At 42.5% G+C, this 21,997-nt stretch overlaps 1 protein-coding gene and 1 long non-coding RNA gene across 3 annotated transcripts in view; one reads left to right on the top strand and one right to left on the bottom strand.

Annotated features, from left to right (window-relative positions):
* LOC130276736 (hatching enzyme 1.2-like) overlaps positions 1-21,997 on the top strand; it is a 38,635-nt gene that overhangs the window by 628 nt on the left and 16,010 nt on the right. The window contains exons 1-8 of one of the 2 annotated variants that reach the window (XM_056526535.1): positions 12,110-12,243; positions 12,750-12,777; positions 12,858-12,911; positions 13,499-13,639; positions 13,778-13,895; positions 19,913-20,091; positions 20,730-20,811; positions 21,753-21,880. In XM_056526535.1, the coding sequence (XP_056382510.1) occupies positions 12,178-12,243; positions 12,750-12,777; positions 12,858-12,911; positions 13,499-13,639; positions 13,778-13,895; positions 19,913-20,091; positions 20,730-20,811; positions 21,753-21,880 (796 nt within the window). In that variant the 5' untranslated portion in view covers positions 12,110-12,177. Of the gene's footprint in view, positions 1-12,109; positions 12,244-12,749; positions 12,912-13,498; positions 13,640-13,777; positions 13,896-19,912; positions 20,092-20,729; positions 20,812-21,752; positions 21,881-21,997 lie in introns of those variants that run through there. The other variant, XM_056526536.1, reaches the window with a different exon arrangement.
* Positions 16,102-20,723, bottom strand: LOC130276739 (uncharacterized). The gene is made up of 3 exons (XR_008845229.1): positions 20,524-20,723; positions 16,734-16,810; positions 16,102-16,640 (listed from the first exon to the last, which is right to left on the bottom strand). It is a non-coding gene; the product is annotated as an uncharacterized LOC130276739 (long non-coding RNA).

Below are 21,997 nucleotides of genomic sequence, written 5' to 3' on the forward strand. Positions count from 1 at the left end.
GGCTTCCGTTTCTACCCAGTAAATTTTTCGGTAAAAATGACACCTTATCTTTATTCTGCAGGTCCATACGATTAAAATTATACCCTACTTATATAGGTTTGATTTTGTCTTACTTCTGAAAAAAAAATCATAACTACATGCAGGAAAATGTATACGTTAAAAATCGCCTGACCCCTATAACTTTTTTTAATTTTTCTGCGTACAGGCCGGTATGAGGGCTAGGGTTGCCACCCTGCCGGTATTTTACCGGCACAGCCGGTATTTTCATTCAGATTCCGGGCTGTGTCGGTAAGTTTGGATGAAAAATACCGGCCATGCAATGGCCGGTATTTTTCATTCACTCTCATCACACTAACCTGAAAAAAAAAAAAAAAACTCCTGTTCTGTTCAGTGCCGGCACCGCTGAGCGGGAGTGCGGGCCGCACGCCCGCACCATGCCGCTCAGCACAGCACCCTGTCTGACTCTGAGGCTGTCCCTGTCTCCCACTCCCAGTCTAAAACTTTACCTATGCAATGCTGTGCGGCCGGATCTGCGGAGGGACGTTGCGGAAGTGACGTCACTCCGCAGGCCCGCGCAGGACATCACGTCACTCGCCGAGACTGAGAGGAGACTGGAGAGGTGCTGCGGTAGTAGGTAAGTGTGTCTGTTACTATGTATGTGTCTGTGTTCGTGTGTCTGTCAGTCAGTGTTTGTGTGCCTGTCAGCCAGTGTGTGTGTGTCAGTGTTTGTGTGTGTGTTTCTCTGTCTAGGGAAGAGGGGGGGGGGGGGGGGGGTAACTGCCTATACCTATGGGGAAGAGGGGGGGGGTAACTGCCTATACCTATGGGGAAGAGGGGGGGGGTAACTGCCTATACCTATGGGGAAGAGGGGGGGGGTAACTGCCTATACCTATGGGGAAGAGGGGGGGGTAACTGCCTATACCTATGGGGAAGAGGGGGGGGGGTAACTGCCTATACCTATGGGGAAGAGGGGGGGGGGGAAACTGCCTATACCTATGGGGAAAAGGGGGGGGGGTAACTGCCTATACCTATGGGGAAGAGGGGGGGGGGTAACTGCCTATACCTATGGGGAAAAGGGGGGGGGGTAACTGCCTATACCTATGGGGAAGAGGGGGGGGGGTAACTGCCTATACCTATGGGGAAGAGGGGGGGGGGGGTAACTGCCTATACCTATGGGGAAGAGGGGGGGGGGGGTAACTGCCTATACCTATGGGGAAGAGGGGGGGGGGGGGTAACTGCCTATACCTATGTGGAAGAGGTGGGGTAACTGCCTATACCTATGGGGAAGAGGGGGGGTGGGGGTAACTGCCTATAACTATGGGGAAGAGGGGGGGCGGGTAACTGCCTATACCTATGGGGAAGAGGGGGGGGGGTAACTGCCTATACCTATGGGGAAGAGGGGGGGGGTAACCGCCTATACCTATGTGGAAGAGGTGGGGTAACTGCCTATACCTATGGGGAAGAGGGGGGGTGGGGGTAACTGCCTATAACTATGGGGAAGAGGGTGGGCGGGTAACTGCCTATACCTATGGGGAAGAGGGGGGGGGGGTAACTGCCTATACCTATGGGGAAGAGGGGGGGGGGGGGTAACTGCCTATACCTATGGGGAAGAGGGGGGGGGGGTAACTGCCTATACCTATGGGGAAGAGGGGGGGGGGTAACTGCCTATATCTATGGGGAAGAGGGGGGGGGGTAACTGCCTATACCTATGGGGAAGAGAAGGGGGGGGGTAACTGCCTATACCTATGGGGAAGAGGTGGGGTAACTGCCTATACCTATGGGGAAGAGGGGGGATGGGGGTAACTGCCTATAACTATGGGGAAGAGGGGGGGCGGGTAACTGCCTATACCTATGTGGAAGAGGTGGGGTAACTGCCTATACCTATGGGGAAGAGGGGGGGTGGGGGTAACTGCCTATAACTATGGGGAAGAGGAGGGGCGGGTAACTGCCTATACCTATGGGGAAGAGGGGGGGGTAACTGCCTATACCTATGGGGAAGAGGGGGGGGGTAACCGCCTATATCTATGTGGAAGAGGTGGGGTAACTGCCTATACCTATGGGGAAGAGGGGGGTGGGGGTAACTGCCTATAACTATGGGGAAGAGGGTGGGCGGGTAACTGCCTATACCTATGGGGAAGAGGGGGGGGGGTAACTGCCTATACCTATGGGGAAGAGGGGGGGGGGGTAACTGCCTATACCTATGGGGAAGAGGGGGGGGGTAACTGCCTATACCTATGGGGAAGAGGGGGGGGGGGGTAACTGCCTATATCTATGGTGAAGAGGGGGGGGGGGGTAACTGCCTATACCTATGGGGAAGAGAAGGGGGGGGGTAACTGCCTATACCTATGGGGAAGAGGGGGTGACTCTGCCTATAGGGAACGGGGGGGGGGAGGGGTGTAACTACCTATACTTATTGGGGGGGCTACCTAACTTTATACCTGGATGCCTAACTAATTACCTACATATGGGGAAGAGGGGGGGGGGGGGTAACTGCCTATACCTATGGGGAAGAGGGGGGGGGGGTAACTGCCTATACCTATGGGGAAGAGGGGGGGGGGTAACTGCCTATACCTATGGGGAAGAGGGGGGGGGGGTAACTGCCTATACCTATGGGGAAGAGGGGGGGGGTAACCGCCTATACCTATGTGGAAGAGGTGGGGGGGGGGTAACTGCCTATACCTATGGGGAAGAGGGGGGGGGGGTAACTGCCTATATCTATGGTGAAGAGGGGGGGGGGGTAACTGCCTATACCTATGGGGAAGAGAAGGGGGGGGGGGGTAACTGCCTATACCTATGGGGAAGAGGGGGTGACTCTGCCTATAGGGAACGGGGGGGGGGGGGGGGGGGGTGTAACTACCTATACTTATTGGGGGGGGCTACCTAACTTTATACCTGGATGCCTAACTAATTACCTACATACCAGGCTATCTAACTATGTACCTGGCCTTCATACATGGCTGCCTAGCTACCTAGCTAGCCCCCTACCTACCTGGCTTGTCACCTACCTACATATCTGGCTTCCTGATCTACCTACCTAGTTACCTATTTACCTGGCTACCTACCTTCCCTTTTACTGTGCAGGACACCAAGGAGGGCATTATTACACTTTGTGGGCCTATAGATGGGAAGATTGTGTAGAGGAGGGGGAGGGCACTGAATATATGCAGAGTCTGACATGTTTTTCCTGCAGATGTTGAGAGATCCACATGGAGGTCTTATCCGGACGGAGAAGAAAAGGAAAGAGGACGCCGCTGATCAGAAAAGACGTAATTGTGAGTCCCAAAATGTAACTGTAATCACTTATATGGTATACACATCCTGTGTACAGCTGATCTCTACCGCCATATGGTCCTGTATATAATCACTTATATGGTATACAGATCCTGTGTACAGCTGATATCTACCGCCATATGGTCCTGTATATAATCACTTATATGGTATACAGATCCTGTGTACAGCTGATATCTACCGCCATATGGTCCTGTATATAATCACTTATATGGTATATACATCCTGTGTACAGCTGATATCTACCGCCATATGGTCCTGTATATAATCACTTATATTGTATACAGATCCTTTATAGTATACTGGTCTGTGTATAGTGGTTTTATTCAGTACAACATTTTCAGTTTTCCACCTACAGAGCTATATGAGGGCTTTATCGGTATCAATTTGGTTTTGATGATTTTTTCATCCTATTTTTTGTTGTTGGTAGTGCGTATACAGAGGAGCTGTTACAATGTTTGCATTTGTACTATTTGGTGAGGTTGTCAAATGTATTTATATTATATTTGTATTTGCTGGGTATCCCCTTAAATTTATTGCCTGTTGTTAAATAAATGTTATTTACAATTGTAAGTTTTATTCTCTAAATGTAATTTTTTGGTGCATATATATTGCATCCATCCCATCCCCTGTGCCATTTCTTTACCCCCCTCATCCCCCATGCCATTTCTTTACCCTCCCCATCCCCCATGCCATTTCTTTACCCCCCCCATCCCCCATGCCATTTCTTTACCCCCCCCCATCCCCCATGCCATTTCTTTACCCCCCCATCCCCCATGCCATTTCTTTATCCCCCCCATCTCCCATGCCATTTCTTTACCCCCCCCCCATCCCCCATGCCATTTCTTTACCCCCCCATCCCCCATGCCATTTCTTTACCCCCCCATGCCATTTCTTTACCCCCCCATCCCCCATGCCATTTCTTTACCCCCCCCATCCCCCATGCCATTTATTTGCCCCCCATCCCCCATGACATTTCTTAAACCCCTGATCCCTCGTCCTCTGTGCAATCGGTCCCGCCCCCCTTTTTTTTAGCTCCACCCCCACATAGCCACACCCACGACCGGTATTTTTCTGAGGGAAAGGTGGCAACCCTAATGAGGGCTCATTTTTTTGCGCCGTGATCTGAAGTTTTTATCGGTACCATTTTTGTATTGATCGGACTTTTTGATGGCTTTTTATTCATTTTTTCATTATATAAAAAGTGACCAGAAATATGCTATTTTTGACTTTGGATTTTTTTTTGCGCGTACGCCATTGACCATGCGGTTTAATTAACGATATATTTTTATCATTCGGACATTTCCGCATGTGGCGATATCACATATGTTTATTTTTATTTACACAGTTTTTTTTTTATGGGAAAAGGGGGGTGATTCAAACTTTTATTAGGAAAGGGGTTAAATGACCTTTATTAACTTTTTTTTTCACTTTTTTTTTTTTTGCAGTGTTTTAGCTCCCATAGGGGGCTATAGCACTGCACACACTGATCTTTTACACTGATCCCTGCAAAGCCAGAGCTTTGCATTGATCAGTGTTATAGGCGGTCGATTGCTCAAGCCTGTATCTCAGGCTTGAAGCAATCAATCGCCAATCGGACGCGACGGAGACAGGTGAGGAGACCTCCGCTCGCGTTGTAGCTGATCGGGACATCGCTATTTTATCGCGATGGTCCAGATCAGCCCGACTGAGCTGCCGGGAAGCTTTCACTTTCATTTTAGACACGGCGATCAACTTTGATCGCCGCATCTAAAGGGTTAATAGCACGCAGGACAACGCTCGGTGACGCATGCTATTAGCCCAGGGTCCCGGCTATCATTAGCTGCCAGGACTGACCCGGTATGAAGCGTGACCCCGCGTTGTTTACTGGCACAGGGCGTACAGGTATGCCCTGCGTCCTTAAAGGAGTACTCCAGCACGCACTTTTTTCCTTTTATCCCGTCCGGGCTGCAAAATAAAAGAAAACACACTTTCTCTTACCTGCATACGCTCCCCCGGTGCTCCAGTACACTCCGGTACAGGTGATCGGTCCCCGGGCTGTATTCTTCTTACTTCCTGTTAGCCCGGCGCGTCACACGGAGGTGTGTAGATGTGTAAGCACCGGACAACCCCTTTAAGTTCATACAATCCCTTTTTAAGAAAAATTTGGACACAAACAGCAAAATATACAACTGTCTTGGAAACTATGGTATAGTCACAAGGTTGCTTGCAACTTTTTGTGCCATAGAAAGCAAATAAAGTCCCTCTGCATTTTTAAATGTAGTACAAGCCTTAAAGGGGTACTCAGTTTGAAACATCTTATCCCCTAACCAAAGGATATGGGAGAAGATGTTAGATCGCGGGGGTCCCGCCGCTGGGGACCCCCGCGATCTCCAGGCCTGCAGCGGCGGCATCCAGGAACACAGAAGCTTGCAGCTTCCACGTTCATGACATCACAACACACCCCCTCCATTCATGTCTATGGGAGGGGGCGTGATGGATGGTACATAGCCGGAATTCGCAGGGGTCCCCAGCGGCGAGACTCTAACATCTTATAAGATGTTTCCAGCAGAGTACCCCTTTAAAGGGGCTATTTGATTTAGAAATAACATTTTCAAATACCATACTTGCAAACTCTCCCAGAACAACTCAGAGGAGCCGGCAATTCACTTTCCTCTGTTCCTAGGCATAGCCATTTACAGATGTGCAGTCAACACATTGGCAGCACCCAGGAGTAAGTACTGGTTCCAAGCAGTAGGCATGCATTGGCTGCAGAGAAACAGAAGGCTGCCTGATTGGTGTGAGACAGAGCTGATAGGTGGAAGTAAGTCAGTGGTCTCCAAACTGCGGCCCTCCAGATGTTGCAAAACTACAACTCCCAGCATGCCACAGTTTGGAGACCTCTGAAGTAAGTAGTGGGCAGAGATCATGGGGATAGATTTATCATTGTTTTGCTGTGCAAAGTCTTTGCGCTGTCTTTTGCTTTCATGCGCCAAACCTATCAAAAAGGCGCAAGAACTTTAATAGATATTGCGCAAATTTTATTTTACCTCACAATTGGCCGTGAGCTGCCAAATTTAACATTTACAAATTGGAATTACAGAGAGCTGTTGTTTCTGTCTGTTAAGGCATATGCACCAACCTTCAGACTAAAGGCTAGCTGTCTCCCCGCAGAGTTTTCAACACCTAGGCCATTGTGACTAGGACTGTCACCGCTTCCTGGTCTCAAAACTTGGGGCTCTCCATTTTATTAGGTGAGCGACAATTTAAGGCGATTTGGCTCACTCAGATACCTAAATACATGAATACACTCTCCAGCTGGTTGTTAGAAAATACAAGGACAGCAGTGGTGTCTCCAACTGTTGCCAAATGCGAAATCCAGCATAACAATACTAGCTTGTTTGACATGTCCTAATGGTATGGAATAATCTCTATTAATATATTGATCTGTGTTAATAATAATGTATTGATATATTAGAAGATCGGATTAGGTCACACAACCCTGCTTGGTGCTTAGTTCTTATTTGATTTTGCTTACTCTATTAGAACAGATGACTCCTTACTAAATTAAACTGGTCCCCACGCTTGAAAGTAATTTCACTGTGGTCTGACATTTTCTAAAGCCAAGTTGGTCATGGTCTAAATTTGTGGTGTTTTTAACATGGTTGCACAAAATATTTGCGCCTTTTTAACAAAGGCACAGTTAATGAATACTGTCCACTGCATGGGCAACTGCACAGCCCTGCAGCACACTATTTAAAAAAAGGCATAAAAAAATGCGCAAAATCACACTGTGCAAAAAATTGCGCCTTTTTACAGCCAAAAAAAATGACGGAAACAGCTTGATAAATCTCCCCCCACGAGTTTATACAGGCAGGATATCTTCCTGATTTCCCTTCTCAAAAGTTAGCAAGTATATCAAATACTCCATTACAAAATGAATAGAGAGGGTCCCTCATTGGCAGCCCTGTCAGTTACAAAGAGTGTCTTTGTCTTTTGGCAGACCCGATTTGTCCATGCTTTGCACAGGCAGCCCACTGATTTCAATGGAGTCTGTGTAATACTTCTTGCCACCTGTGGTGGCACTGCAGGGAAGCTTAACAATTGCTGTCGAGTTTTCTAGCCGGTAACAGCTAATGGCACGCGTCCCCAACAGGCAGGCACATTGTTATGTGCATATTTATATGCAACTCTTCTAATACAAAGGAATTGTCTAAAGTGGACACCCCCTTTAGCAAGTTATCCACACATGAATCTATATTTTTATTATAATAGCTATAGAAAAGCAAAAATGAAAACCTTTAACCTCTTGGGGACGCAGGGCGTATGCATACGCCCTGCATCCCCGATCCTTAAAGGGTAGCTCCTACCATCCTATATTTTTTTTTCTGTCCCTGCCTATTGCCAATCTATCCCTAACCCCCTCCCTGCTTTAAATTTTTTTTTTTTACTATATTCAAAATAACTTTTTGTCTGCCTGGTAGTGTGCTCACTACCAGGCAGACTTCCCCAGCAGGTACCACGTCACTGATGCCTGCTGAGGACAACACTTCCGCCCTTAGTTTATCTACACAAGGTGCCTCCAGCTGTTTCACCACTACAACTTCCAGCTTGCCCTGACATCTATTGGCTGTCAGGGCATGCTGAGAGTTGTGGTAGTGAAACAGCTGGAGGCACCCTGTGTAGATAAACTATAAGTTAGTGCCATGCGGCGCTACGGCACTAGCCAGTTCCCTCCGTCAAACCCCCCCCCCCCCCCCGCCATACCCCGTTCCCTCCATCACAAACCCCCCTGCCCGCCCACAGATCCCATTCCCTCCATCACAAACCCCCCGCCCGCATACCCCGTTCCCTCCGTTATACTTACGGATACTAGAGAGTCCGGCAGCGGTCGTGCAGGGACAGCGGCGGCGACGATATGTGCGGGAGAAGTGGCCTCCCAGCAAGTGGCTGGGGAGCCAATGCGCTCGATCCCGCCTGTCTGATTGTCGAGAGCAGCCTAAATGAAAAAGGACTGATTGCCAGGCCAAAATCAGTCCTTTTTCAGCCGTGACGTCACGCCAGGCTGCAGCCGGCCACTACGAGGGTGACCCCTAGTGGCCGGTTTTTAAACGTAAATTTCACCCTGCTAATCCCCAAAAAATATAATGACAATATATTAGAGATATGTTGTAGTACATAAGTACTACAACATGTCAGAAAATAAAGTTGGTGACAGTGCCCATTTAAGGTCCCGATTACCGGGTTTAAACCGTTCTCACCAGCAGAGAGCGGGTTAAACCCAGTGGGTCCCGGTTGCTACGGGCAGCCAGGACCCACGGCTAATGTCGGGCACGGCCGATCGGGCCGATGCCCGACATTAACCCTTTAGACGCCGCAATCAAAGTTGATTGCGGCATCTAAAACGAAAGTAAAAGAATCCCGGCAGCTCAGCGGAGCTGATCGGGACTATCGCAAAAAAAATCACGATGTCCCGATCAGCTTACTGGACGATGGGAGGGTCCTCACCTTCCTCTCCATCGTCCGATCGGCGATCTATTGCTCTATGCCTGCGCAGCAGGCAGGAGCATCAGAGCGCCGGTCACAATGATCAGTGCTTTGATCAGTATATGCAATCAGAAGATTGCATGCTTTAGCCCTCCTACGGTGGCTAAAAAAAAAAAGTGTAACTTTTTTTTTTAAAATAAAAGTTCATTAACCCCTTCCCTATTAAACGTTTAAATCACCCCCCTTTTCCCATTTTTTAAATAAAATAATGTAATAAAGAATAAAAATAATCATATGTGGTACCGCTGCGTGTGTAAATGTCCGAACTATTAAAATATTAGGTTAGCTAAACCACACGGTCGATGACACGTAAAAAAATACCAAAGTCCAAAATTGTGCATTTTTGGTCAGTTCATATACCATAAAGATATTAATAAAAAGCGATCAAAAAGTCCCATCAAAACAAAAATGGAACCTATAAAAACTACAGATGACGGCGCAAAAATGAGCCCTCATACCACCCTGTACACGGAAAAATAAAGTTATAGGGGTCAAAAGACCCCATACTAACGTTGGTGCATGTAGTTTATAATTTTTTTAAGTATTAAAATAAAACCTACATAAATTGGGTATCCTTGTAACCATATGGACCTACAGAATAAAGATAAGGTGCAATTTTTACCAAATATTGCACTGCATAGAAACGGGAGCCCCCAAAAATAAAAAAATGGCGTTTTGTTTTTTTTATTTCACCCCACAAATATTTTTTTTTTGTTTCACCGCAGGTTATATTCTAAAATAAGTGATGTCATTGCAAAGTACAATTGGTGATGCAAAAAACAAGCCCTTATATGGGTCTGTAGGTGCAAAATTTAAAGCGTTATGATTTTTAGAAAGGAAGAAGCGAAAATGCAAAAACAAAAATTTTAGTTCTTAAGGTGAAAATAGGCTGAGCTCCTAAGGGGTTAAGGGGGTGCTCTGGTGGAAAACATTTTTTTTAAATCAACTGGTGCCAGAAAGTTAAACAGTTAAAATATTTGTCCATTCCAGTACTTCTTAGCAGCTGTATGCTACAGAGGAAATTCTTTTCTTTTTGAATTTCTTTTTTGTCTTGTCCACAGTGCTCTCTGCTGACACCTGTTGCCTGTATCATTAACTGCCCAAAGCAGGAGAACATCCCCAGAGCAAACATATGCTGCTCTGGACAGTTCCTGACATGGACAGAGGTGTCAGCAGAGAGCACTGTGAACAAGAAAAAAAAGAAATTCAAAAAGAAAAGAATTTCCTCTGTAGTATATAGCTGCTAATAAGTACTGGAAGGATTAAGATTTTTTAATTTAACTTTCTGGCACCAGTTGATCTAAAAAAAAAAAAAAAGTTTTCCAAGGGAGTACCCCTTTAATGAACTTTTATTAAAAAAAGAGGAAATGTTTTTCCTTTTAGATTTTTCTTATGTCACGACCACGGTGCTCTCTGCTGACCTCTGCTGTCCATTTTAGGAACTGTCCAGAGCAAGAGAAAATCACTATAGCAAACATATGCTGCTCTGGACAGTTCCTAAAATGGACAGCAGAGGTCAGCAGAGAGCACTGTGGTTGAGAAATCCAAAAAGAAAAACATTTCCTCTGTAGTATACAGCCCCTAAAAAGTACTGGAAGGATTAAGATTTTTTTTTAATAGAAGTAATTTACAAATCTGTTTAACTTTCTGGCACCAGTTGATTAAAAAAAAAAAAAATGTTTTCCACGGGAGTACCCCTTTAACCCCTTCCCTATTAAAAGTTTAAATCACCCCCCTTTTCCCATTTTTAAAATAAAATAATGTAATAAAGAAACCGCCGCGTGTGTTAATTTCCGAACTATTAAAATATCAGGTTAGCTAAATCACACGGTCAATGGCGTACACATAAAAAAAATACCAAAGTCAAAAATTGTGCATTTTTGGTCACTTCATATACCATAAAAATATTAATAAAAAGCTATCAAAAAGTCCCATCAAAACAAAATGGTACCGATAAAAACTTCAGATGACGACACAAAAAAAAAATGAGCCCTAATACTAAAAGTATTAAAATTAAATAAAACCTATATAAATTGGGTATCCTTGTAACCGTATGGACCTACAGAATAAAGATAAGGTGTCATTTTTACAAAAAAGTGCACTGCGTAGAAACGGCAGCACCCAAAATTTACAAAATGGCGTTTCTTTTTTTTATTTCACCCCACAAATAATTTTTTTTAAATTTCACAGCAGATTGGCCCACATTTACTATTGCAAACCCAACATGTTTTGTCGGGCTGTGCGCCAGAAATTGCGCCAGAATTGAAAAAAACCCGACTAACTCCATTTAACTAAGAAAAAATGAAAAAGGGGTGTGGTCACCAGGAAAAGGGGGCATGGTCACCGATCAATCGTAATGCCCCACCTTCGCCACGCCTATCCCCTGTAAGTGAGCACTGGCATCACTGTGTGATTGACACACAGGTCCCCCACCCCCGATGTCCATGATGTGCGTGACTCCACTGAGCCTATACATGTGCACCTTTATGATATACAGTGCTCGTACTCCTCTTCTTTCTTTTCCTGATGCCGGAGACGCGCTGCTTCCTCTTTCACTAGAGGAAGATAGCTCGCTCCTTGCCTCTAGCACTGCGCAGGCGCACTGAGCTGGCGGCAGACAACGGGAGTGAGCGCTTTCTCTCTGCCTCTAGTGAAAGCAGAAGCAGCGCGTCTCCGGCACCAGGAGAAGAAAGAAGAGGAGTACGGGCACTGTATATCATAAAGGTGCACATTATATGTATAGGCTCAGTGGAGTCATGCCGGACCGCACATCCTGGACATCGGGGGTGGGGACCTTACAGGGGATAGGTGTGGCGGAGGCGGGGCATTACGATTCCCAGCCATGCCTATCCATCTGTTGCTGACCGCACGATAAAACTATTTTCCTGCTGATAAAGAGTGATAAACAGCAGCCAAAGGTATAGCTGCATTACACGTATCATCATCTATACTATCATGGTATTAGTCGGGGTGGGGGGGGGGTACAGTATCCATGACAGTTGCGCTTTAAGGAGAAAATAGGCTGAGTCCCTAAGGGGTTAAATATTTAGATTTTCCTATTAATTGAAATAATCTGCAAAAAATATCTGTAGTATGTGCACTTACCCATAATGGTATAGGTCACTATAGGTTATGTCACCATATTTAGTTGTACCAATGTTCAGAAACCACTCGCTATGAGTTTCTTGACTTTGGTCAAATGAAAATGTAAGAGAAAAAAATCTTTTTGTAAAACAGTTTTGACGCCCTCCACCTATCATCGTGCTCCATATCAGTGCTCACCCATGTCATCATTACTCCCTCCCAGCTCCTGCTATATAAAGACAGGGAACTGTTCTCATCACATTTCACCCATCCACCACAATGCCACCCTCACTCCTGCTTTTTATAAGCACCATCATAGACTTATGCACAGGGAATCCCCTGCAGGTACGTACAATGCCCAATAATCTCTATTATACAGTTGTTTCCAGGTATAACCTCACATATTGAGTCCTGAGAATGCATCTTTCCATTGTAAGCTTCTTGTGTCTTGTCCCTGCTGTGCTGGTTGCTATTGCTGTTCTTGCTTTTATCCAGGAATTTAGTAATTTTTACACCACACTGTACAGCACCACAAACAATAGGGGCACTATACAATGATAGTGACAACATTGTAAGTGCTTTATTCTATGGTATTTTATTGCTTCTGTGTGTCACTGATTTAGTGGTTTTCATAAGTTTACTGGTGAATGTATTTTTTATGTAATGGTTTATGTATTTTGTACTCATGGTCAATGCATACAAGAAAAAATATATTCTCTCTGTATACCGCATTATGTAGACACGGCCATTACAGGTTTGAGCTTCCTTATATAGGGGGACATGGGCAGTTATAGGAAAATCTTTCTTTTTATGTTCTAATTTATTTAATATTTTTCACTTTTTTATTGCAGAATACACAGTTTATATCCAGTGAGCCAGGTCAGTCAGACCTTTTTAGAAAATTCCTTGGATTGTCAGCATAACACTGCCTAACCATGCGCCATGTTTGTTTTGAACAGATCGTACACATTTCAGTGATGATATTTTCAATGAAATTTTATCTTCAAACCAAGGTATGTGACAGAAGGCAAAATACTAATATGCATAGGGGTACTTAAAGGGGTTATCCAGGAAAAAACTTTTTTATATATATATATATATATATATATATATATATATATATATATGTATATATCTCAACTGGCTCCAGAAAGTTAAACAGATTTGTAATTTACTTCTATTAAAAAATCTTCATCCTTTCAGTACTTATGAGCTTCTGAAGTTGAGTTTTTCTTTTCTGTCTAGGTGCTCTCTGATGACACGTATCTCGGGAACCGCCCAGTTTACAAGCAAATTCCCCATAGCAAACCTCTTCTACTCTGTGCAGTTCCCGAGACAAGCATAGATGTCAGCAGAGAGCACTGTTGCCAGACAGAAAACAACAACTCAACTTCAGCAGCTGATAATTATTGAAAGGATTACGTTTTTTTAATAGAAGTAATTTACAAATCTTTTTAACTTTCTGAAGCCAGTTGATATATAAAAAAATTTTTTTTTCCTGGAATACCCCTTTAACTTACCGGCCGACTCTTTAGCTGCTATGGGGGCAAGGGGAAGTGTTCAGTACTGTATCTTACTATCTATCTATCTATCTATCTAGGTAGCTCTCGATTTATGTTACAAGGAGACATTGCAGTTAAAAGGAACAGGAATGCTGTGATCTGTAGAGGGAAATCTTGTCTCTGGTCGAAATTGGAAGATGGCTTGGTCTATGTGCCTAACACCTTGTCTAACAATTACAGTACGTATCTGTCTTGTTTCTTATGTCTATCAATACAGGACTATAAGTCAGTGTTTTTCAAACTGTGCCCCCCAGATGTTGGGAGTTGTAGTTTCAGATGATTATTCTGAATAAGTTATAGAGATGTATGGGTTGCAGCCTCTGAAGAGAAGATGCTGATCCGAGCTGCCATGGAGGAGATAGAGGTTCTTACGTGTGTACGATTCATTTCACGGCACAGAGAGCCCAGTTATTTGAGGATCCAGCCCTTTGATGGGTGAGTTACTTGCTTACAATATTTCCAGTATGGAAAATTTCCAATATTTGGACTTTTGCTTCTGAAAGGGGTTAGGATATTCTTTAATTAATTGTATTGTTACAAGAATTTGATTAATAATGCAATGAGGAATAGAAAAGTGTAGATTTCTGTAATACCAAGCTTCCTGGCTTATTTTCTTGTACAGTATAATATGGTGAACTTCGTAGGTAATAGGGACTTGTGTGGCGCTGACAGCGCCACACAAGTCCCTATTACCTACGAAGTTCACCGTATTATACAAGTTTCTATGGGAAGGCTGCAGACGGATAACCCAAATCTCCTCTCAAACACGCGCTAACCATTGTTGTGTATGCCGGGACACAACCGGAGCGGGTAAGAGACCACCTGTATTCCTGTTCTGGTCCGGCATTAGCATGTGTGATCCTCCACAGGGAGCCCCTTTGCTTTGTGTTTTTTGGCTTATTTTCTGTCCTCTGCCAGGAACCAGATAACTCTTTATCTGAAAAATTCTGTAAGGCTGGGTTCACACCACGTTTTTGCAATACAGTTTTTTTTCAGGTTTTTGATTAAAAAAAAACGGATTCCTCAAAACCTGACTAAACTGTATCAAACGTGTGTACAAAGTTTTATCTGTATACGGTTGAAAACCGTATACGGTTTGAAAAGTGATGTACGGTTGCATCCGTTTTTTAAGAAAAAAAACGCATACGTTTGGAACTTTTCACTCCATTATGAATAAAGTTTCACTTGTTTGATTGAAATTCCAAGAAAAAAAACTGTGCAAAGTCAAAAATCGTATGGTAAAAACTGGATGGAACTGTACACACGTACAGGTCTGTACGGTTCCCATTGTCTCCCATGCAAAAAAAAAAACGTATACGGGTCTATACGGTTTTTCACCTGGACCAAAAACCGTGGTAGGCCACAGTTTTCTGTCCAGAAAAAGAAAAGTAAAAAACCGTGTGGTGTGAAAAACGGAGACAACCGTATGCAATATGGTGCATACGGTTTTGAATGGAAAGTCTATGGGCACGGTTTTCTGTACAGTTGCATACGTTTTTTTTTCAAAACCGTATCCAAAAACTGTATAGAAAATCGTGGTGTGAACCCACCCTAATCTTAGACTGGTTGCTATGAATTACCTGCACACCAGACACATTATACAGTATATCACCAACAACCTTTTTTTTTTTTTTTTTTGTCTCCTCACATTTGCAGTAGATCCTCATCCTCTATATGAAGTGCATATTGCCAAACACTATTTCCCCTGAACATCATAGTGTCACTTGGTTGCTTCAGTGGACAATTGTCTTTTATAGAGGTAACAAGTTGAGATTAGAAGCACTTCCTTTAAGAGAATGCCCCTAATCTCAGCCTGTTACCTGCATAAAAGACACCTGGAATAAAAGTCTAATCAATTCACAACTTATTTGAAATGTGTCTTTCTGAATTATTTTTTGTTGTTGTTATTCTGTCTTTCCTACCATTAAAATGATAAACTCGTAATTTCTTTGTCAGTGGGCAAATGTAGAAAATCAGTAGGGATCAAATACTTTTTCCTTAATTGTACAGAACACAGGTTTACCATTAAAGGGGTACTCCGGTGGAAAAACAATTTTGTTTACAGATTTACAAATGAATACAGATTTGTAAATTACTTCTATTTAAAAATCTTAATCATTCCAGTACTTAACAGCTGCTGTATGCTCCAGAGGAAGTTGAGTTGGTCTTTTCTGTCTGACCACAGTGCCCTCTGCTGACACCTCTGTCCAGAGCAGGAGCAAATCCCCATAGCAAACCTCTCCTGCTCTGGACAGTTCCTGACATGGACAGAGATGTCAGCAGAGAGCACTGTGGTTAGACAGAAAAGAAATTCAAAAGAAAAGAACTTTCTCTGTAGTATACAGCAGCTGATAAGGATTAAGGAAGGATTAAGATTTTTAAACTGAAGTAATTTAAAAGTATATAATGAATAGTATGTGTAGCTCACCTGAGATAAAGATATGAGTACTTGAGGTTAACGGTGTTACCTTCACCCAAAAACTGAAGAGTGTCTGTGATATAAATGTAATATTTATATTAACCAGTCCTCTAAAGTACTATAGATGGAGAAAAGATAGGAAATGAGAGATGAAATGTATATAACAATTTATTAATGGATAATATATGTCGTCACCTTCAGCTGGGCCCTTGCGTGGGGTGAACGGCAGTATAATTTAATATGAATGGGATAAGATAAAAAATAAATAAAATATTAGCAATAAAGTAATAAAATGCTCAAAAGTATCACAAAAGTTTCAGTTTGTCCATTGCACTTGATCCCCTAGTATTGTGGTTCACCAGTCTTAATATTGTACTATATCTGTAGGTGATACAGTTTATGTATTTGTATACTTTTTGTATACTTTGTATTCAGTTCATTGGTGGTGCAGTTTTAGATACAGTTCACTGGTGTGCTAGTGCCAGGTAGCAGAATGTCTTAAACAGCGCTGTGTTACTGTAGCGCTTGTAATGATGGTCGGTGCACAGCACCACTCACCCTCCGCAGGATATACTTCTGCCCGGGCTGGTAAGGCTGTCGCGGCTGGGTCCTGTACTGGGGACGGCTGCGTCTTATGTTCTGCCCGTCTGTGTGGAGGGTGAGCGGTTCTCCGGCAGTCTGTGGGTCCCGGGCTGGCACGGCAGATGTCCGGCCTGTAGTGGTATTGACCGGGACTCACGCAGATAATAATGGAATAATCACTACAATTGTAGAAAAGAAAAATGAAATAATTAGTAGAAAAGTCCTATAATGAAATGTATATTTAGATCCAGGCTCTTTCTCTTCATATTTACCTAGATTGAATGATTTATCATAAGATGTTCAGGTGGGAGGGTTGTGACAATTCCATGTCATTGTATTGAGAATCGTTCTTCAAGCAGTTGGAGAATGAGCGACATTCCATAGGAAGTTAATGAAGCAATTATCCCAGGAAGATAAACACAAACGTCATTTATTTTATAACCTTCAATGAGCATTTAGTCTGTAGATGCAGAAAAGCTCACTACCATTCAAATTAATGGCCTTGGTAATTGTAATGTATTCTCCAAAGCGACCCACAGGCATGTAAAATGGTGCTTATTAACACCTTATGAACACCTTTCCCATCTGGAATGCAGTTGTTCTCCACTGATAGTGTAATTATACCTTCTAGATATAAAAAAATAATAATAATGTGCTGGCACTAGACAGTATAGAATAGAGGTGGCTCCATTACGTTGCCTTATTTTGCACCCTAAGGTCCAGTTGACAATGCACCACAGTAGACAGGACTTGTCCCAGTTACATAACTTGGAAATGTGAGGCTAGGTTCAGACTGATACATTTCCAAGCTTAATTCCTCTTTGAAATTATGTTTGGAAATTCTGATTGCTTTCAATGGGATTCCACAGTGAAGACTGTTGAATTTCAACAGCAGAGCTTCCACCATTGAAATTCCAGAGCCAAAAAGTTATTCTTTCGGCAGAATCTGCACAGAATACATTGCCATCTTTAAGGATGGCAATGTCCACGCTATTCTAGTGCCAACTAATTTAGTCAATTCAGTCTCCAGATGGAGATTCCTTAGTCTGAACATAGCCTTACTGGGCATTCACTGTGACCTTTTCAGAGGACATTTTACATTAAGGAGGGATGCTACGCTTTAGCTATTGTAAATGCTGTCCTATATATATACTAGGGTCAACTTCACTGTACTCCTTTCAGTGATGAGAAGAAAGGTATAACTGGGTAATGATCTGTACAGAACAGGAAGTCTCAGCTTAGGTTTAGGCCTGAATGGAAACTTCAAGATTTCAGGATTATTTTAAAATATGTACAGTAAAACATATTAAAAAATATGATTAATATAAAAACCTGATTTAAAGCATAGGTTATTTTCTGATGACACATTTTTGTTAAGGGCAATGAGTTTTGTGCAACTCACAGAATAACTCTACAAAGCCATATACCCTACACAAATTAAAAACAAAAAGAGACTCGGCTTGTCCAGACACTGATGAGTTGGTCAATATACAAAGACTCCTTCTCTGTGTGATCGGGGTCAGCACTCGGCCTTTCATGCCACACGCATTATTAACCACTCTCATAACAGCAAATTGGAGGCAATCACTGGCTCTGACATCATTGTAATCTTCTTATCAAAGAGATGAAATGCTGGAGATGTAATGGCTGGTTTACTTGTCATTGACATCACACAGTTTAATTTTTCACCCCAGATTTTATTATTATGATGTTCTATAATTATACAGGGATATAGCTGGGGATGTGATAGCAGTTTTTTTACAGAAATATCAATGAATTTTACTCTCAACGTGCTTCCCTTTGGAGTATACCAGAATTCCTCAGGGGAGATTTGCTGACATAAGCTTAGACAAGATATGAATTGTTACTGGTTCTAAGTTCAATTCTTTGGACTTAAGCATCACATTTTCTGTGCTTGTAGTGGCTAAACACATTACATGTAGTAGATGCTCAAGTGTACAGGGTTTTGGTGTCTGAATATGATGAACCCCAAAACTAAAACACTACAACAAATATTATACAAAATATAAATCTTTATTGAAAAGTCACATTAAAGGGGTTATCCAGAATAAGGTGATTTTAGTACGTACCTGGCAGACAGTAATGGACATGCTTAGGAAGGATCTGCGCTTGTCTTGGGGCTAAATGACTATGTTGTGAGATTACCATAATACTGTGGCTAACTGGTATTTCCTGTTTGACTTTTCCTTTTTTGACTACAAATCCCACAATTCCATCTTCCTCCCTCCTACACATCAGCCACCCCACCCATTGAAACATAAATGAGCTACATCCATTCAAATCAGTGTGATTTTCAATCAGGGTGCCTCCAGCTGTTGCATTAGTTGCAGATTGATCCCTCCACCCATTGAAGCAGACAGGTTTCCTGTCATCAGCTGACTAGTGAGTCAGGTCTCGACCGCATTGCAAGCTGGGAAAAATCTGAGAACAGTCATTTTGTATGCTGTTAAAAATAAATATTGGAGTAAATATCACAGAAGAATTGTGAGAAAACTGTCACACACAGGTACAGACACTATATTATGGACTACACTAACTTTACAGCCCCTGTAGCATAGTCAAATAAAAAAAATCCTTGAATACCCCTTTAAAATGATACACAAAGTTAAAAGAAAAGATGAAAAATGGCACCAATGAACAGTTCCCTTAGGAGCACATACCCAGGCAAGGTGTAGCGTAGGAAGTAAATGATGAGTGAAAAAGGGGAATATGTACATACACTACTATTTATAAATTAACCCTACCCCTGATAAAGAGCATAATACCAACATAATCATAACAGGTTAGTACAGAATAGTAAGTACAAAAAGTCCCAGCATATGTCATGGATATCAACCTTACCCAGGGAGACGCAGACCCCCAACACACATTTCGCTCAACTGAGCTTCAGAGTACAGAGTACAGAGTAAGGCCCAACAGGGAAGGTGCACTGACAAGTTTTTATGACAATCACACTTTCTCAGTAAGAGTAAGGCCAGTGTGAATTCTAGGGATATGATCTGCTCCGGATTGGTAATATAGTGAGACAAGTGAAATAGCCAAATCAATTATACCTGTGCAAGCAGAGCTCAAAATTGATAAATATGTCTGATACAGCTCCACTTAGTGCCACTGCACGCAGCCAGAATGTTATCATTTAACTCTATATCTGTAAAGGAATTTCAAGCTCTGTATCAAGACTGGGCTCTAACCCCTAAATAATGAATCTGACAAGAATTTGTGAAATATTTAGATTAAAAATGGTATTCCTGGATGTACACCCACTTTTTAGGAAATATAAGCACCAACACCTTTAAGCTGTCAGAGGAAACTTCCCCTCACATCATTCCTGGCATCAAGAATCTAGATTTGGAGCTAGAAGCATTTTAACCCATGGCATTATATTAGGTGATGATAAGATTTTTCTGTCATCCCATTTGTTTTTCTGTAGGTGCTGGTCCTATGTTGGGCGTGTAGGGGGCGCACAAGACCTGTCCCTCATGAAACCTGGGTGTCTGCATTGGGGTATAATACAACATGAAGTGCTTCACTCTCTGGGCTTCCAACATGAGCAGTGCCGCAGTGACAGAGACAAGTACATCCGCATTAACTGGGGAAACATCAATCATGGTATGATGGAAGTGGCTTTTGAAGATGGCTCCCAGTACTGTAAAGATGTGCATGAACAGGGGGGAGGAATACAGATAAGTAGAAAAGCCAGTAGTAATGTGCATTAAGAAACAGATTTTGTAAGACTTTTAATTGGGAGTATTTGGAGAAAATTGGGCTTTAAATTGGTTTTCCAGGATTAGAAAATCATTGCTGCTTTCTCCCAAAAAACAGCACCACACTTGTCCATGGGTTGTATATGTTATGGTAACTTATCTCAATTGATGTGAATACGGCAGATCTGCAAAGTTACATACAACTTGTTGACAGTTGTAGCACTGCTTTTGGAAGACAGCAGCCATGTTTTTCTAATCCTGTTCACCCTTTGTTTAGTGGGTTATTTAGTTATGTCTCTATTAAATTGAAGAATTTGCAATGTATTATAGAACTTACATAAGATGTTGGAAAATCTTAGTGTGCTCTGTGCTTCTGACAGTCCAAAATTTGCTTCCCATACAATCCATTCCTCATCCATCTCTGTAGTGAGACCAACCTATTGCATCATGGTAGTCATATTATGATAAATTAAAATATGAATAATCTTTTGCATACTTTGTTCTTGCATGTGTGTTATTCAATGCTATTTCTTTTCATTGTAGACAAAGAACACAATTTTTACAAAATGAGCACTCAAAATCTAGGGGTACCTTATGACTACCTGTCTGTTCTACATTATGGCAAGTAAGTTGGGTGGGTCTGATAAATATGGCAGCGAAACAAAAATATTTCAGCCACCATGGTCCAGGTGAGGTTTCAAGACAGGGAACAATGTTAAGTAAAAAAAAGTATAAAATTGGCAGCCATTCTGTGCTACCTGATAAGATTCTCACTCTACTCTGATGGGGAATGTGTCCAAATTTGCAACCACTATAAATGCATTTACACTCACTGCTTGATTGCCTGGTGTGACAAACCCTTTAAAGGATACAAAACGTTATTATTGACATGCATGTTCACAGTGTGAAGCATTCTACACATATACAATAGTCAATGTCATCCTTATACTGTTATGTGGATGTAAGATCATAAGTACAATGAACATATAGGTAAAGAGGACTTCAGCTCACCCAAGATAATGTGCTTGAGTCCTGGACCGATGTTGGCAGACACCCTCACTGGGAAAACAATTGGGGAAAGATGCACTTAAAAATCAAAATGTTATTCACAAAGCGTCTAGAACATCACAGGCATGTGCATGCAAGTAACAGTGACGCATTTCAGGGCTCATTTCATTCTTAATGGTACCCATGTTACATTTGTATTGATCATACCTAAAGAGGACATCACATGATAGAACAAGCCAATCACAGACTTACCAAATTAAAACATCCTAATAAGCACCTTGTCACACATCAAGATCAGATACAAATGACTATCTAGATAAATAAATACATAAAAACAAATAGATATCCTATTTACAATGGGTACAATTAAGAGTTCCATGAGTGCTTAAAACGCGCCTACGTTACTTGTATAAACACATCTGTGATGTTCTGCATGTTTGGAAGATAAGATTAGGATTTCTAAGTGCATCCTTCTGCGCTGGACACATGTTTCTCATTCATACATACTATAAAGCACAGTAGTCAAATCTTTAATGTGTTTTTCTGTGCTTGCTATAGGTTTGCCTTTGCGAGTGATGCTGGAAAACCTACACTTGAACCAACTGGCAACCCCAATGCTCTGATTGGTCAGCGTGTCGGGTTAAGTTCTTTGGATGTTGCAAAGATTAACAAACTCTATGAATGCAGTTAAGTTGTGGAATAAGACATGATATAGTGTTAGAGAATGTATCCTCTAGAAGCCTTCTGAGGATCCCCTGTTGAGTGACTTGTATTGACATAGTGACCACAAGAGGAGTAAATGT

This window comes from Hyla sarda, chromosome 6 (assembly GCF_029499605.1).
Source record: "Hyla sarda isolate aHylSar1 chromosome 6, aHylSar1.hap1, whole genome shotgun sequence".
Taxonomy (NCBI): Eukaryota; Metazoa; Chordata; class Amphibia; order Anura; family Hylidae; genus Hyla; species Hyla sarda.